Below are 18,077 nucleotides of genomic sequence, written 5' to 3'. Positions count from 1 at the left end.
GCTCTGTTCTGACGACTGCCTCCTGGTCGAAGTATAGGTTTCGCATTAGAACGATCAAATGTTCTGGGATTCCCATTCTTTTTTTAAAAAAAAAATTCTCCATAATAGCTGTAATATTTTCTATTTCTAGAAGTTATTGTAGTGTGAGTCATACTGAACCATAAAGTGACCCTCTAGCAGGTTTTCAGAGGCAGTTAACTGCACACAAGTAGACTATCCATCTTTATCTTACACAGCAGAAAGTGGGTTCGACCCATGTACCTTCAGAATTGCAGTGCAGCTTCTTTCCATTAGGATACCAGAGCTTCCTAACATTACTAGATGGAACTGCCCTCATTTTCAACAACGCATGATACTATTCCTTTAAAATTAAGGCTTTCCCAAAATTTTTTTCCATTTAATATTTATTTAGGGCTTCTTAGATACTAAAAGCATTATAAATACTAATTCACTAAGCCTCACGATATTAGTTAGGGAGAGGTCTTACCATTATCTCCACTTTATATAGAAGAAACCAAAATAAGGATAGGATAAATAAATTTGCTTGAGTAGTGATTCAACCCAGACATTCTGCTTGCAGAGTCCATGCACTTAAAGGTTATACTATGCTGCCTCTCTCCTCCTGTCATTATTAGTTCTCTCAGTATCTTAATCACAGACTGGCTAGGATGTCCTAAAAATTAATTTATAAGGATATTCATGAAAGCACATTATAAGTAATTAAAATAGGTGACTGAATTAAAAAGTACATATACACACCTAATGAAAATATTAAACCATATAATTATTAAATACTGTACATCAAAAAATACATTGAACAATTAAAATCAAAATTACTGATCAGGCACTGAAGAAAGTTGTAAATAAAACAAAGTTCTTGTGAATATTTTACTTTGGTATAGACAAGTGAATAAATAAATATATCATGTAAATTTGGCTAGTGATACAGGCCATAAAGAAATGACAAAATACTTTAGACAGAATAAGGAAATGTCTCTTTGAAGAGGTGCCATGTGAGCAATAATTTAAAATGAAAGTGGAAAACACCATCCAAAAAACAGGAAAAAGCAATTACAAATCCTGAAGGAGGAGGAAAAAGAATGGCCTATATGAAGCCAGTGTTGTAATGGTGTAATCAATGGAGAGTAGATTGGGTGAGAGCAGAGATAGCTCAGGTGACGGAAGTTTGGGTAAGTAATTTATATTTCAACCCAAGTAGGGAATCATCAGGGGGACTGAGAAGGCAAGCAACATGATGTGATTTACACTTAAATTAGGTTTACAGATACACAACCAAGTTCATATAAACCACATTCACTGCTATCAAGTTAATTCCAATTTACAACAGCCCTCTGGGACTGTTCAGAAAGCTTTCTTAGGTGATAAATTCTTATGGAAATATACTACTACACATCTCTCCCATGGAAAGACAAGTGGATTTGAATGACCTTTTTGTTAGTAACTGAGCATTTTAAGTTGTGCATCACCAGAGCACCTGAACTCACAGTCCATCTATAATTTGATGTTTGCGCCTGAACACAATCTTACCAATTATAAAACTTCCTCCTGAGGCGGGGAGAGGAAGTAAAGTTTCATTTACCAACAGGTCTAAGTTACACAACGTTATTGTTGTGCACAATCAAGTCGGAAATGAGCCACAGCTAACCCTCCAGTGGGTTTTGCATGAGAGGAGACGCCCCATCCTTTTCCACAGAGCAGCTGGCAGGTTTGAACCGTGTGCTATTGGGATTGCAGTGTAGCTTCGTACCACTAGGCCACCAGATTTCCCCAGATTACATAACAGACTTTGAAATGTCTTTTACATTAGATTTAAATAAGTAGGTAGCAGTTACAGATCAAAATAACAAAAAATCCTAAAAAGGTGTTGTTTTTTTTTTTTAGTGTTTTTTTTTAATTTTTTTTTTATTTTTTTTTCTAAAAAGGTGTTTTATTCATTTGAATTAAAACTCATCCTAATGACAGAACACCAAAAATGTTCTTGAGGTAGGCCAAAATTTGGAGGCTACATTATTTACTACATTCAAAGGGCTATGCTGTCCTGATTTACAAGTGTTTAACTCCTGAATGATTTTCACAGATCTCTCAGACTGGCCTAAATACTATATACACTCTTCCACTTTCTCAACTGTCTCCAGGAAGCAGTATGAATGCCCTAAAATGCCCTTAACTTTTAAGCATCAATACTCTCTCTCTGATTTATATTGATAATAAAAGCTAGGTTTAAAAGTACTTATTTGGGAGTAAATAAATATATGCAAATGGATAAGTACATTGTTGTCAGATGCCATCAAGTATGTCTCAAAGCAACCCTATGAACGTTGTTCTATCCTGTGCCATCCTCAAACTTTCTGTCACAAAGGAGCCCATTGTGGCAGTCACAGCATCAATCCACCTGGTCGAGGGTCTTCCTCTCCTTCACTGACCCTCCACCTTTCCTAACATCATGCCCTTCTCCAAAGAATAGCCCCTCCTAGCAAGTATATGGGCTACTAATTAAAAATGCACACAGAATTTCCAAATTTGGTTGATGAGGTTCACCCATACCCTTCTAGTCACTGGCTAGAAATAGAATAAAGTTAAGCAGGAAATTAAAAATAAAAATTTTACTCTGAAACAATCGAACAGTAGTTTCTTAACCAAAATTTATCATAACTGTTAATAATATACATAGTTAAGCCAATAATTTGAAGTATCTTTTATCTTACGAATAGTTATTAAACTAGTAGTTCATTAATATAGTTCAGCACCAGAAAAATTTCTCTAGGAATAAATTGTTTTCTTCCTCAAAAGTTCTAGAACCCCAAAATACAGAATACTAAGGAAAGGTAAAATATTTCAAAACCAAGGGATAGGGGGTTTTTTTGTTATTAAAGAGAATAAGCTATAACATTTAGGTATCAATAAATGAAATCAAAAGTAAAACTTACTTTAGCAATTTGCAGCAATACAATGCAATGTTTAATTGATTCTACCATGCTCTAAAAAAACAAAACAAAACATGATTTTACATTCACATCTCCAATAAAATGACCATGTTAAAGCTTAAAACATTATTAAACTGAATTTAATTGTAACTAGAAAAGAAACATTCAATAATAAGTGATGCAGTTCTGTGAATTATGTAAAAATTGTTAAATTTTTTTAAATTGTTAATTTATACTGCGTAATATCTAAGTCACTTTTGGTTGCTGTGAGGCTGAGCACTGTGACACTGATGTGTCAAATGTGTTCATGGTTGGCTACCCAATGTGGACAGAGAATGCGGTGGAGCTCCCCGATTAAACAAGCGTGGAAGGAGGAATGGCATCCACTTCTATAACAGGTTGCCTCCGGAAACCCTATGAACCTGGAGAGAGGATGAAAGGCACCCAAGTGTGGAGGACTCTCCTTCATAGGGGCTCTATGCGACTTGACGGTGCTTAACAACAACATCGAAGTACTTTTGCAGAACGGTTGTGAGTGTGACTGACTTCTAATTTTTAAATCAACGGTAGCAACCTTGATATTAACTCAAAACAAGTCTATTCTAGATTTATGTGGACACATGGAGAGTAAAGGAACCTCTCAAAATATCTATAACCTGAAATAGCATTTTGCCGGTTCCAAAATACTTTATTAATACACAAATCACAAAGTGGCAGAATGCCAGTACATCATAAAGCCTGAATCACAATCTGCTATAATTATAAGAAAACAAATATACTTTGTGCATGGATGGATGACATCTTTTATTAGAGTTCTCAGATAAGACCAGAAACAGGTAAAAATGGCATGATATTGTTGTTGTATACCATAGTGTCGCAAAGACCCACAGCTAACCCTCCAGCAGGTTTTCAAAGGCAGTTAATAGCTTGGGAGGAGGCTGCCCACCCTTCTCCCACGGAGCCACTGGTGGTCTTTTTGAGCTCTGGTGGCCTGTGCACCTTCAGGATTGCAATGAAGCTCCCTGCCAATAGGCCACCAGAGCTCAAAAATGGTATATGAAGCCAGCTTCAATTATAATACCTTTGTAAAGTATACAATTCTTAAATACCCTTTTCTAGGGTGTTTCTAAGATGCAAGAAAAATTAAAACAGGATAAAACAATTAACATTTCAAAGTACTTCTCAAACTTAATAAACTCAGAGTTTATTAACCTATGACTTACATTTGTAGTCTCCTTGAGAGTTTCAATTTTCTGTAAAAAATAAGTTTAAGCTGAAATAATCAGAAGTACAAAAAGTATTATCATTGTTTTTACTATTTAGTTATTTAATGAATTTTACTAAAATGTACTCACTAATCGTTAAGTATAGACAAGTTGGGAGGGAGGTACATTTTGTTAATTTTTTTTACTTAAATCAAACATTCATATAAAAATTACAGATATTTAATGGATTAAACTCATTAAACACAATTTATGTGATTCCACTGAAGATGTGTTAAAACAATTCAAACACTTCTTACCTAAACAAAAGTTTTCTTTTCTACAGATTTCTCTATGTGACTTATCACATAGTGCTTGTAACTTAGCATTCTTAAATTTGCTGATTACAAGGACTTAAAATCAAATTCTAAGACTAAGAATTGAAGGTGAAATGAACATAAGTCACTGCTATTACTAAGTACAAAAGAGACAAATGAAAGGCTATAGTTAATGGAAAAGGTGGGGTGGAATGATTTACATCATAAAATCCAGTCAAGGAGAAAATATGTTTATTTCAAGAGAAGAATATTAACACTACAAAACAAGTATTAGAAATTTAACTGGAGTAAGTGAAGAACAGTCCTATAATTATAGCAGTATTCATATTCTCAGTCATGGTATCTGAAATTTTATTCTGAAATTTCCCCAGGAACTGTTTTATCAATATTTGCAATGATCACAGGTAAATCCAATAAAATAACTTTTTTTCATCATATATCTGAAGAAAAAACTCATTCCTGAAAATTTGAAAATTAGAATCAAGAAGAGTGTTATATTAAAATTTTGCCTTAACAAAAATTCAAAGAAAACTGAGGTCTACACAGCAGTACTGTACAAGTCAGTCAGTCAAAACACTGAAATCCTTCTGTCAGTTCTCCAAACGGCTCTTTGAATTAAAAATCTAAAAAAGTCAGCACTGTGGCATTTGGACAAGAACAAACTGGGAGGAGGGTAGAGAGAATAGTGCAACAATGAATGAGTGGAAGCCCAAAATCTCTGTAAATGTTTATGAAAATTAATAAAATATAATTATAGGAAAAAAAAAAAAAAAAAAAATCTAAAAAAGTCAAAACCATGGTTACAGAAGTTACCTTTCTCTGTTCATCATCCTTGCAGTTTTGAAGTTTGTCATCAAAAAGCTACAGAATGAAAAAAAAAAATGGTTATAGTATTGGGCTACTTTACCACACTTACATATTTACTAGAAGACCTTATGATGCTGTGGGTTAAACATCAGGCTACTAAAAGAAATGCCAGAGGTTTGAACCACTGCCTGGTAATAAGAAGAGATAATCTGAATCTAAAAAAGATGTACAGCTTAAGAAATCCTGGTGGTACAGGTCAACTCTGTCCAATACAGTTCTGAAGGTTGGAACTGAGAGGATGGATGTGGGTAGGCCGACAATATATTTACAAAAGACAGAAAAGCAAACTTTACTTCTCACATCCAGGGATGATTCGTATGTATTTTCAAGACAGTAGGTATTTTTTCAAAGTATCTTATCAATATTAGCGGGAGCTGCACTGCTAATCTGAAGGCTGAGGCTCTTTTATGGTTTAAATCCACCAGGAGTTCCTCAGAAGAAAAACAAGCAATCTCCTCTGATTTGTTGTTGCTGTTGTTAGGTGTGGACTCATATCAACCCTATGAATAACAATCTGAACCCTGTCCTCTTCTGTGCCACCATCCTCACCTCCTACACACTTTACCCCTTTACTGTGGTCACTGTGTCAATCCATGTGAGACAAAGTTTGTCATTCTTGCTTCTAAGAAGCACTCTTGGCTGCACTTTTTCCAAGACACATCTATTTGTTCTTTTGGCAGCCCATGAGATATTCAGAGATCTTTTCCAACACCACGGCTCAAAGGCATCGGTTTTCCTGTCATCCTTATTCACTGTCCAGCTTTAAGAATAGCAAGTGACTGAAAAGATATGGCATGAATCAAGTGCACCTTAGTCTTTCAAATGACATCACTGCTACTCAATAATTTAGAGAGGTCCCTGACTTCAGAGTTTCCCAATGTAATACACCTCCTAATTCCCTGACTGCTGGTATCAAGGGTGTTGATTGTGGATCCAAGAAAAGATGAAATCACGGACAATTTGAATCTTCTCTTTAACTATCATGATGTGGTTTATTGGTCCAATGATTAGGATTTTTGTCTTTTTTTTATGTTGAGATGGAAGACATATTGAAGGCAGAAGTCTTTGATCTTCTATAACAAGTATTTCAAGATTGTGTCTTCTGCATAATACAAGTTGTTGAGTCTCCCTCCTAGCCTGATGTTACATTCAGTCCAGCTTCTTGAATGATTTGCTCAGCATGCAAGCTTAATAGGTATGGAAAAATGATATAGCCTGACACAAACCATGTGCTGTTGCCATGCTTTCTCTGGATAACGGCTTCTTCTTCTAAGTATAGGTTTCATGTAATCAGAATTTAAGAACTGTGGGATTCCCTTTCTTCTCAGTGTTAGCCATAGTTTGTTATTATCCACACAGTCAAATAAATGTCTCTGCACAGTCAATATAACACAAATATTCTGATAGTCTCTGTTTTAAGTCTGGATCCATATGACATCAGCAATAATATCCTTAGTGCCATGGCCTTTTCCTAATCCAACTTGAACTTCTGGCAGTTCTGTCAATGAACTTTTCTAGCTGTTTTGGATGAACTTCAGCAGCACTTTGTTTGAATGTGTATTAATAATATTTTTCAGTAAGTTCTTCTTGCAAATGAGAACAATATGAATCTATTCCAGTCAGTCAAGCAGCTGTTCTCCAAATTTCCTAACATTGAATAGTAATCATGTCTAAAACTGTAATTGCTAGTTGAAACTTGTCTATCAACTGCTGGGGCCTTATTTTTTGCCAGTGCCATCAATGCAGCTCAAATCTCTTCCTTTATTATCACTGACTCTTGTTCATATAGTACTTTCTAATATTTTTCAATGTCAACCAGTTCTTTTTGGTACAGTGACTGTATTCCCTCCATCTTCTTTTGATTCTTCCTGGATCATCCAAGATTTTATACATAGCACCTCTCAGTACTACAATTTGAATCTCAAACATGTTTTTCAGTTCTTTCAACTTCAGAAATGCTGAGTGAATGCTTCCCTTTTTATTCTCCAGCTCCAGCTCTTTGTACTATCCAGTCTAATACTGTGCTCTGTCTTCCCAACCTGCCCTTTGAAATCTTCTGTTCTTCTTTTTTACTTTGCATTTCTTCCCTTTATTTCAGCTTCTCAATGTTCTAGTACAATTTTCAGACCTGCTTCTGACATCCATTTTGGTCTTTTCTTTCTCTTATGCCTTAGTAATGACCTTCTGCTCTCTTCATAGATGATATCGGGTCTTCGATCTTTTGTTCAATGCCTCATTCTGGAAAATGATTTTTAAATTCAGCTGTGATAGACTCATTGTCGTCTTTTGCTTCTTGTAGACTTGTTTTCATTTTAACTTCAATTTTAACTTGCAAATGAGTAACTGATGGTCTGTTCTGCAGTCAACACCTAGCCTGGTTTTGATTGCCGATAAGCTTCTCCAGTGATTCTTTCCACAGATGAAGTCAATCTTCTTACAGTCCATAAGAGGGAGTCCATGTGTAAAGACGCCTTTTGAGTTTTTTGTCTGTTTTGTTTTTTTTTAAAAGTTGTGAATAAATCATTGAATGTACCAAATTCAATCATTTGCTCTCCAGTTTCACTGAGTCCAACACCACTCTTCCTCAGTTTTTCACTCTCAGCATAATGATTCATAGTGGCCCATGCCAGTCCATCTCAGTTCACTAGTGCCTAGAGTATCCATCTTCCTTCATTCTATTTCATTTTTTACAACTTCCAGTCCCCACTTGTCCCACTTTTTGCCTTGAACCAGACATCCTGCAGAGTTAAGCAGACATCCTGCTGCCACAAGGAAAACTGTTGAATCCCCACCCTTCCTGCAAAGCACCAGCAGTAAAGATCCTCCTGAGTTACCTTCATGCCATACCTCCCCAATCAGTATCCTATCCTGACCTACCACACTGAGTCTCAAGGTGGATCAGAGAAGGCTGTTTTGTGCCATGACAGTATGCCTGACTGTCTTTATAGGTTTCTCTACTAGAAGTATAACACCTACTTACCAGTTTGTTGTACTGAGAGAGTGATTTGCATGCTGCTAATTACTTTGCAGTTTAGGTATGCATATGTTTGCTTGTTTATTTGTTGCTCTTCCTAGTACAGTACTTGTCTGTCAGTTTGACGTACTAGGGTAACTTGTGGGTTGCTGCGATACTGGTAGCTATTACACCAGTGCTTCAAATAGCAGAAGGGTTACTCATGGTGGACAGGTTTCAGCAGAGCTCCCAGTTTAAGACAGGCTAGGTTACAAGAGTAATCATCCACTTCTGAAACAGCAAGCCTCTGAAAACCCTATGAAAGCCCTAAGAAGTCAGTGACTTAGAAAACTGGAAATCCACTAGGGGGTCAAGTTGGTGTTGGGTCAATGACAATCAGCTTTATCAACATTAAACTATGAGTTTTACGCAAAATTAAACTTAATGATATATTTACCTACTTTATAACAATCTATATATAAACTAATCTGCCATACCTTTAATTGTTCTATCAAGATTTGTAGGTAAGCATCAGCTTCAGTAAGTTTTTTATCAAAGTCTTGGACACTGGGAACAAATCCTGAATCCAAACCCTAGGAGAGGGAAAAAAAGAGTATTTGTAAAAAAGTAAATCTAAGTGCAGCCAAGCAATATTTAAGTAGTATGCAAAATCTCTCATTCAGAAAGACATTTCCATCTTTAAAATGGAAATGATACTAGTATGCAAACAACACGTATATTTAAACTGCCTAAATTCTTCAAGAATCTCCCTTAACAACTTTTCCCACTAATTCCACCTGTTGTTGCTCAAATCATGATTTACTCTACTCTTCAGAATTGCCTTCTTCTCTCCCAAAAGCCCTATAAAGTCTGCTCATCACCTCGGAACAGTAATGTAGCTGAAGGAGCATATACAAACAACCTTCTACCATTTGTTTCACTTGTTCTTCCAGCCTCTTAGTCGTAACAGTCTCACTGTTCAGTTCTCTTGTTCCCCACCCCACTCCATTAGTTCTAATGTTCTGCTCCTTTCTCCTCTCTGGTCTAGAGAAAGACGAAACAAAGTAAGAGGCCTTGGAATTTTCACCTCCTTTATCTATTTCCCAACTCACACTCACCCTTAGCATGAATACTACACTCTGGTCATAGTATAAATGTTTAATATTCAGAGGTTCCACAGTCCAACATTTACATGTACTAATTTATTTCTCATTTTTAAAATTGATTTTATTTTATATTTATTTGGATACAACGTTTGCATATATTGTGTTTTACTCATACAGGACTATTCTATCTTTTTGTTTCATTTCACCCAGGAGATTCTGGAGTCTCCTCCTAAGTTGCCCATTGGTTTACTTGATAAGTCTGGCAGCTTTGGCTTTGGTCACTTGGTTCCTGCCTCAGCCTTGGCTTCTGCCTTTGTGCATTTTTTGTACACAAACAATTTGAAGCTTCAAGAACACAAAACTCTTGTTTTAACATTGCTCAAAAGAAACTTCTGAGTTCTCAATTATTTGACATATCCTACGTGGAAAAGGCCAAATTTTCTTACCCAGATGTCATGCAGTTGAGCCACAGAGTAAAGGTTAAGAAGCACTAATAATTATAATCATTGTAATCCCACTCCAATCACACATGTCTTTAATATTAATTGAGTGGCTCAACACATCTACTTCAAACTTGTCCTTCATTTATCTTATCTTTCTTGTCTTTGGCCAAAGTATGCTGATCAATTTCATATTCTCCATTTAAAGAAATTGCAGCCAAATGTCATTTTATATTCTATTTATACTTCATCTTTGCAACACATTATTTTTTTTAACACTTTAACATGCATCCTTTTAAAATATTACACTGAGATGGTATGATGGGTTGACAAACCTAGCTTTACTAATGCTAGCACAGGCACTAACTAACAACCTGTATGACCATGAATGAATAAGATGGAATGGCTTTCTAAGCTTCAGCTGTCTGACCTGCCAAATACTGGTGTTCTCCCACTATAACTAATATTGCAGCTACGACCTCAACAAAGGCTACTACTAACAATTTTAGTGATTACACTTACTATTGTTTCTTTTCGCAAAATAAAAGTCTCATTCAAAACATTAACAATTTTAGTTCTATTAAGATCACGGGGTGGGGAAATTTAAAAAGTAATAATGCTAAGGCTGCCTAGAGTTTATTTAGTTTTGCTGTTGTCCTTTTTTTAACACACACATACTCTCCAAAATAGCTTCAAATGCATATGGAAAGGTTTTCCAAATGAGAGATGTCATGTTTAAAAAAGAAAATTCACTGTAAATAACATATGCAATATTCAGGTGGATTTATATAATGTGGCTAAAATATTTTTTATTTTTAAAGATAACTCAGAACTTATTATTAGAAATATTAATTGTGGAATGTGATAGAAAAATGGTGGAAAGTTCAATACATTACACTTCAGATAGAACAGTCTTGTCCTAGGAAAGAAAGAAGCAACTTCTTTCCAATGCTACTGGACTAGAGAAAAATTAAGACTGCTTGGCTTAGATTTTTTAGTTTGTATCACAAAGCAATCTAACACTATCAGAAAAACATTTAAATATCCAGTTAATAGCAACTAAGTACACTGTTCTCACTAGACATTAAAAAAGTCAATAACATTTATAACTGAATAAAAGGTAATGTATTTAAGTCTGGGAAGAAGGAGATCTTCAAGAATTTTCTCTTTTCAGAATACCTATAGCATGACTACCATAAAAATTTAACATCTCTCTTTAAATAACTCACTATCCAATTTTTTAATTCTCCCGCAAATGAGGGGAAAACAAATTTAAATTACTTAGATCTGAGACTTATCAAGGCTATTTTCTCAGATCTGCCACCATCTACCCTTCAACAACATTGTTTACACTTAAACCTAACATTTTACATCATCCAAGTCAAAGTTCCATACATCAACCCATGTTTCTTTAGGTAATGTAAACTAGGAGTTTTATAGTAACAGCTATCAGCTTGAAATCCCAGCAAATGACCTAGTAATTTACCCAGTAGTTCACAAATCTTTAGTGAATCTAAAAAGAGAATACATACTTAGTTGCCCTGGCTGTTAATAAGACCCCAAACAAAAACCACTGCCATGTAGGTGATTCCAACTCATGTTGTTGTAATGTGCCATCAAGTAGACTGCTACTCATAGGGACCCTATGTACAACAGTCCTAAACTCTGCCCTGTGCCAATCTCACCGACACACCTATCCCCATTACCCTAGTCATTGAATCAATCCATCTCATTGAGGGTCTTCCTCTCCACGCTGTCCCTCCACCTTCCCAAGCTTGATGTCCCTCTCCAAGGACCGGTCCCTCCTTGCAACATGCCCAAAGTACGTCAGACAAAGCTTCAGAATCCTTGCCTCAAGGAGCAGCCGGCCTTCACCCTCTCCAGGACAAACCTGTTTGTTTTCTTAGCAGTCCAAGGTATATTCAACACTCTTCTCCAACACCACAGCTCAAAGGCATCAATTCTCCATCTATCATCCCTAGTCATTGTCCAGGCTCTCTGATGCACAGCAAGTGATTGCAAAGACCATGGCATGTATCAGGCGCACCTTAGTCTTCAGACTGACATCCCTGCACTTCAGTACTTTAGAGAGGTCTCTAACTGCAGTTTCCCATCGCAATATGTTCTTTTAATTTCCTGGCTGCTAGTGCCAAGAGTGTTGACCGTGGAGCCAAGCAAGCCAAAACTGTGAACAATCTGAATCTCTTCACCATCCCATGTGATGCCATGCAATTGGCCCTGTGGTAAGAATCTTTGTTTTCTTGAAATTGAGCCTCACTCAATCCATACTGAAGACTGCAGTCCCTGACCTTCCACCGCAAGTGCTTCAGGTCCTCCTCAGTTTCAGCAATCAGGATTATGTCATCTGCATAACGGAGATTGAGGATGATTCTTCCTCCAATCCTGATGCCACATTTCTCCTCATAGAGCCCTGCCTCCTTCTGTTCTGCATAAATACTGAAAAGGTATGGAAACAGGATACAGCCCTGGTGTACACCCTTCCCAATTCTGAACCATGAATGTCTCCCTGCTCTGTTCTGAAAATTGCCTCCTGGTCCAATTATAGGTTTCGCATTAGCAAAGCCAAGTGTTTTAGGATTCTCATTCTTCTCAGAGTTAGCCACAGTTTGTTATGATCCACACAGTCAAATGCCTTTGCATAATCAATGAAACAAAGATAGACATTCTTCTGATACTCCTTGCCTTCAGCCAAGATCCATCTAACACTAGCTACAATATCTCTAGTACCACAACCCCGTCTAAACCCATCCTGCACTTCAGACCGTTCTCTGCTGATTTGTGTTCCAGTTGTTTTGAGATAATCTTGAGCGGAATCTTGCTTGCATGGGATATTAATGATATTGTTTGATAATTTCCACACTCTGTGGGATCACCTTTCTTTGGAATAGAGACCCTTTATCTAGTGTTTCAGGCTGTAAATCTTTATGGAAAGAGATAGCTTGCATTTCTTTTTTTAAAATTTATTATTAATTTCAATGAAAATTTACAAAGACTTTGGGTTTCCATTCATTCATTGTTGTACTTTTCTCTCCTCCCAACCCTCCCCCCAGTCCACATTTCTTATACAAAGCAGCTAGTGGATTCCAACTGCTGATGTATCATTTGGCAGCCTAACACATAATATGTTATGCCATCAGAGCTCCTTAGTAATAACAGGGCATGTAGAAATTTATCAGTAACAGAGATAAACAGTTAATAGCAATTAAACTTTTCTCAACTAAGAAAAATGCATTATGACAAAGTACCATATGATTCACATATGCTTTGACTTATAATACAGGCTCAAAAATCACTTAATTCCAACTTTTACACTCCAACTAGTAAAAATTAGCACTATTATATTTCTGAAAGACATCTAGTCTTTGCTTAAATATCTAAGAGATGCAAAACTACACACCTTCTAATGTAGACTAGTTTACAAAATCCACTTAAAGTCCTAACTATTACTCTCATCTTACATTTAGAATATTAAAGCAGTATACTTACTAAGAGATTTGGTGGCCTATTGGTAAGGAGTTATGTTGCTAAACCAAAGGCATATGCCTCAAGTCCACCAGCTGCTTCAAGAGAAAGATGGACAATCTCCTCCTGTGAACTACAGATTCGGTAAACCTGCTGGAGGGTAGCTGAGCTGAGTCAGTTCTGACTTGACAGCACCTAACAATAACACTTACTACTCACATTAGGTATTTTGAAAAGATGTTTATTTAAAATAATTTCTAAAAATACAACAGAGTACTATTTAAATGTGTTCTATCTTCCTTTGAAAATAACCAAGAGTAAAAAAGCAATTCTTTAATGCATACTTCTCCCAAAGTCTTATGCTAGCTCCTCAGAATGAGCAGTTAGGAGTCAAGCAGATACCAGCATATCTTGTTTTACTGCCCTTTGCAGACAGAACATTTTTATCCAAGTTGAAGGCTGTGGCAATGCAGTATCAAACATGTCTACTGGTGTCATTTTTGCAACAGCAGAGCTTTGTGTCTGTGTCACAATAGGCAATTTTGCAAAATGCAACTACCCACTTTACTGCAGAATACATGAAGTTCAATATCTTTGAGTTGATTCCAACTCAAGCAACTTTCCGTCAGATATTTACGGCCATAAATCTTTAATGGAAGAGATCTACCATCATTCTCCCAGAGCAGCTTGTGAATTTGAAACCTGACTTTTTTGGTTAGTGGCCCAACACATTACACAGTAAGCTAGCAGAGGTAAAGTACAATGTAACATATTTTTTATATATATTAGAAACAAAAAAAGTTATTTAATAGACTGACTTAAGATAATAAACTTCATGGGAGCAGGAAGTCTACGGATTATGATTTCCCCCAGGATAAGCTCAATGCTAAATCAGTATGTGTGGCATTAGCTGAAGTATACAGCAACTACTCCATGACTACTCCTTACTACTTTCCACTTCCTGTCTGTTGTTATAACTTTCTGTTATTTGTTCCATCCCTTTCTCAACTACCTTCACTCTATAACTTTTTCATCCCCTTCATTTCTGTCTATGTTGTTTAAGTGATTACGTGGCATTTTTCAGCTTGTATCACTTTCTTGCTCCCTGACTAAACTGATAAATCATGATTCTAAAACAGAATTATTTCTGTATGCATTTAAAGTATAAATTAAATACAATTAGTGATGGGAAAGAGATACAAAACAACTTGGGAGGTAATAAATTAAGCTAGAGGAAAATGAGTAGAAATTAAACTTCAACTTAACCGTAATGTTTAAAGGAAAAAATACCACCTATGTGGCAGATATGCTTTAAAAAAAACTCCAATTTTTCTGGACTATTTTTTTACTAAATAAAACTAAAGTAGATATACACAAAAAGTGAAAGGGCGTACACATTGAACTAACAGCCAAAATCTATGTACCTAGTTTAAAATGTGTATGTGTATATAATTGCATGTACACCACACATATCCTTGCTCATTTTAAGGTGATTCCTAAAACGCGTAACTTGGTAGGAAAAATATACTGGCTTCCTCGCTATTTCCTTTCAAGGAAGAAGGTCTGTCTGTGTCTTTGGGATGTAACTGTCTAAGTAATCTAGCTTTACTTTTTACTTTAGGGGGAAAAAAATCAAAATACCTCAAAACTGTATATAAGTCTAACATATTTCTAATACTCATATTGAGCAGTTCCATTTTTAACATTTTAGAAAGCACTTCGATAACAAATGTAGAAAAATAAATTCCTCTTAGTGACATTAAACAGAATAAGAAATAGCATTTACACTTTTACACAGAACCAAATGTTTCACTTCTATAAAAAATAAGGATACTACAGTAAAAGATTTCAAAGCTGGATGAAGTAAATTCGCTTTCAGCTGCTTTGACAAGATGCTCCCTCCCTTTAAAACAGCACAGGAAGCAATTACTGAGGCAATAAGAGCTTTTAAAGTAATTCCTGTTGATAAAGAAGAATAATGAATAGTAGAGGTAAAGGTGGTCAAAGGTGGCGCAAGGTCTTGATGTTGGAAGTCAGAAATTAAGAAATATTCAGGTGACTTAAAGACCTGAGGCGGATAACATAGGATGGGAACGGCTATGACTGAGTAAAAATATTTTTTAAAAAATTCACAAATAAGAATTTTTCTAACAAATTTTATTTCCCACTGAAAATGTAAAGGACCCTAAGTAGCCTATACTCAGTAGTTGTTTCTTCCCACTACATAATAGTATGGAACAAAAATACATTTACAAAGAATATATATTGGAAATAGAGAAATTTATGTAAGTCCCACAGTTAAGTTTGGAATAACAACAAAATAAATTATTGGCAGTAGAACTATAAAATAACATGAAAAGTTAACAAAGGGAAAATACCCAAGAGAGCAAGCCTTTTAATGAAAAAATAAATGACATTAATTTGACAAAAAGTGGATGATTAAAAGAAAAAAAAAAAGACTGTAAGACACATACCCTATAATCAATGAAAACTTTGTAGAAAAGTAATTTTTATTAAAATATGAATGTATCTGGAAAGTTTACTTTTACAATTAGCAATGTGAGATGACATGCATCACAGACAAGCTTTCATCCAATGAAAGAAGTAGAAAGCATACTTACAATTGAATCACTTACAATTATTTTTGAAAATTCAAGAACTGGAGAGATACCAGAAGACTGGAAAAAAGCAAGTGTGGTACTGATCTTCCATAAAGGTAAGGAAAAGAGAGAATAGAAAGTTACCATGCTGTGAGTCTGACATCAATCATTAAGTAAAGGATTAATAAGAGAAAAAAAAATCTATGTAGAGGAAAAAGTTGACACATGAGCAGCAAGTTGTAGGCTTAAAAAAACAAACAAAAAAGAACTATGTTTTAATACAAATGTAATGACTCTTCAATGTTTAGAAATTTAAATTAGAAAGTTACATTATTTGAGAAATTGTATCATCTTTTCTCTCTAGCAAGTAGATTAAAGTTGGGCTAATGGTTAAAAAAAAAGTATTACAGAAATCTCAAATAAGCCAGGAAATTATGTATGGTTTATGAATCTGCAATTCTTTTAAGTTACTACAAATCTGGGAATCTTTTAAAACCTTTGCTGTCTATGGACCTTACCCATGTTAGCTCACAGAAGATTTAATCATATAGGGAAATTGAAGGTAAAAATTACTACTAAAAGTAATTCACTGGAGTGAGTATAACTTTTTAAATATCCCTTAAATCGAGGCTATCATAAGTTCTTTCCTTCATTGTATCTTCAAGAAAGTATATTCCATTTAAAGTAACGTCCTTGATATGTAAGGCCCAAATTAGGTTCTTTATCAATTAGGTGGTGGTGTGTCTGCTGGCAAAATGGTCAACTACTTTAACAACAATTGCAAGGTACTCCAAGAAAGCACTAAAAGGAAAAGTCATTTGCTTAGCTCCATATGAGCAAATCTAATACTACAGATATACAATATGTATGAAAATGTGTCTTGTTTTTCAATTAGAAAAGTGCAAGACACTATAGATGTTTGTATTTCATCATCACAACATAGTAGAGTAGGTATATATCACAAGTACTTATTAAAATAATACAGCTGGAAGTTTTTGTTGTTTTTAATTGGAATTCCAACTCGATCTCTGACTTAAAATCAATATTTTTCTATTAAACTGTAATAATACATGAAAAAAAGTTCATGGAATAAAGACACTAAAAAGAAAAGTAAAACTTATCAGATGGGATCTGAAAACGAGCACAGGCTTTTAATTAGCTGATCTAATTTTAAATCTTTAATCCACACTTTGTTGTCCAATTACTGGTTTGATCTGGTCAGTTCCACTCTATACCTCCATTTTCTCATCTATAAAGTAGGTATAATAATAAAAATCACACAAAGTTGTTGGATAAATTAAATACTGTAACACAGTGGTGGATGTTCTACTTTTCCTTCATATTTTATAATCCTGTATAACCAGAATTCACCAGTGTATCTTCAGATCTTATATAGTGGCTAATATATAGAAGGCATGCAACAAACTAAATTTAAAACAACAAAAGAAACTGCTTCGATTATACAATAAACCACATGCAATCTTAATAGAGACATAAAATAAAGAAAATGAGATAAGTCTAGAGTTAACCTATATTTAACATCCTTTTATAAAAGGAAAATAGTAAATTAATAAACTTAAAAAACAAAACCCAGTTATCGAAAAGATACTAGCAATTAATAAAATAAATGGTGAAACAGTTTGAAAATAGATCAGAAAAAGAGACTTACTGGGTATTACATCTGAACTTGGTAACAAAGAATCAAACTACATATATAAAGCTTCATCCTTTACCATCATACCCAAATCTACCTTTGAATACAACTCCTTTTTATCTTTAACAAAGAAAACAACTTATGTATAGTATCATATTTCAATTTTAAAAAGAATATTACAAAGCAAATATTAACTGTTTACATGTATTTGTAAAAGAAATTTACTGCTTAACCAAATAGGCATCAAGAAGTCAAAATTCAAGAGCCTCAATAATAGCCCTTAGCACAAATGCTTATTCTTCATCTGATATGGACCTCTAATACAATCCTTTTATAGTACAAAATACTACCCCTGCTTACATAAAATAATTAGGTTATTACAGCAACTGAATAAGGATTTTTTTAATTTGTACATTCTTCTTTCTCTAGCTAAATTCTTGATATCTTTTTTTTCTTTTCTGAAACTCTCCCCCACTAGTCAATAAAAAC

The 18,077-nt window shown here is 35.0% G+C and overlaps 1 protein-coding gene across 4 annotated transcripts in view; it reads right to left on the bottom strand.

Annotated features, from left to right (window-relative positions):
- Window positions 1-18,077, bottom strand: part of OSBPL9 (oxysterol binding protein-like 9) — a 256,973-nt gene that overhangs the window by 60,559 nt on the left and 178,337 nt on the right. For 3 of the 4 annotated variants that reach the window (XM_006879671.1, XM_006879669.1, XM_006879670.1), the window contains 4 exons: window positions 8,803-8,898; window positions 5,299-5,346; window positions 4,169-4,198; window positions 2,949-2,999 (listed from right to left, as the gene is read on the bottom strand). In XM_006879671.1, the coding sequence (XP_006879733.1) occupies window positions 2,949-2,999; window positions 4,169-4,198; window positions 5,299-5,346; window positions 8,803-8,898 (225 nt within the window). Of the gene's footprint in view, window positions 1-2,948; window positions 3,000-4,168; window positions 4,199-5,298; window positions 5,347-8,802; window positions 8,899-15,970; window positions 16,040-18,077 lie in introns of all 4 variants that reach the window. The other variant, XM_006879668.1, reaches the window with a different exon arrangement.

The sequence above is a fragment of the Elephantulus edwardii genome, unplaced genomic scaffold (assembly GCF_000299155.1).
Source record: "Elephantulus edwardii isolate Elephantulus edwardi_28Jun2011 unplaced genomic scaffold, EleEdw1.0 scaffold00005, whole genome shotgun sequence".
Taxonomy (NCBI): Eukaryota; Metazoa; Chordata; class Mammalia; order Macroscelidea; family Macroscelididae; genus Elephantulus; species Elephantulus edwardii.
The sequence above is the reverse complement of the archived record's forward strand: the minus strand, read 5'-3'. Positions and strand labels throughout refer to the sequence as shown.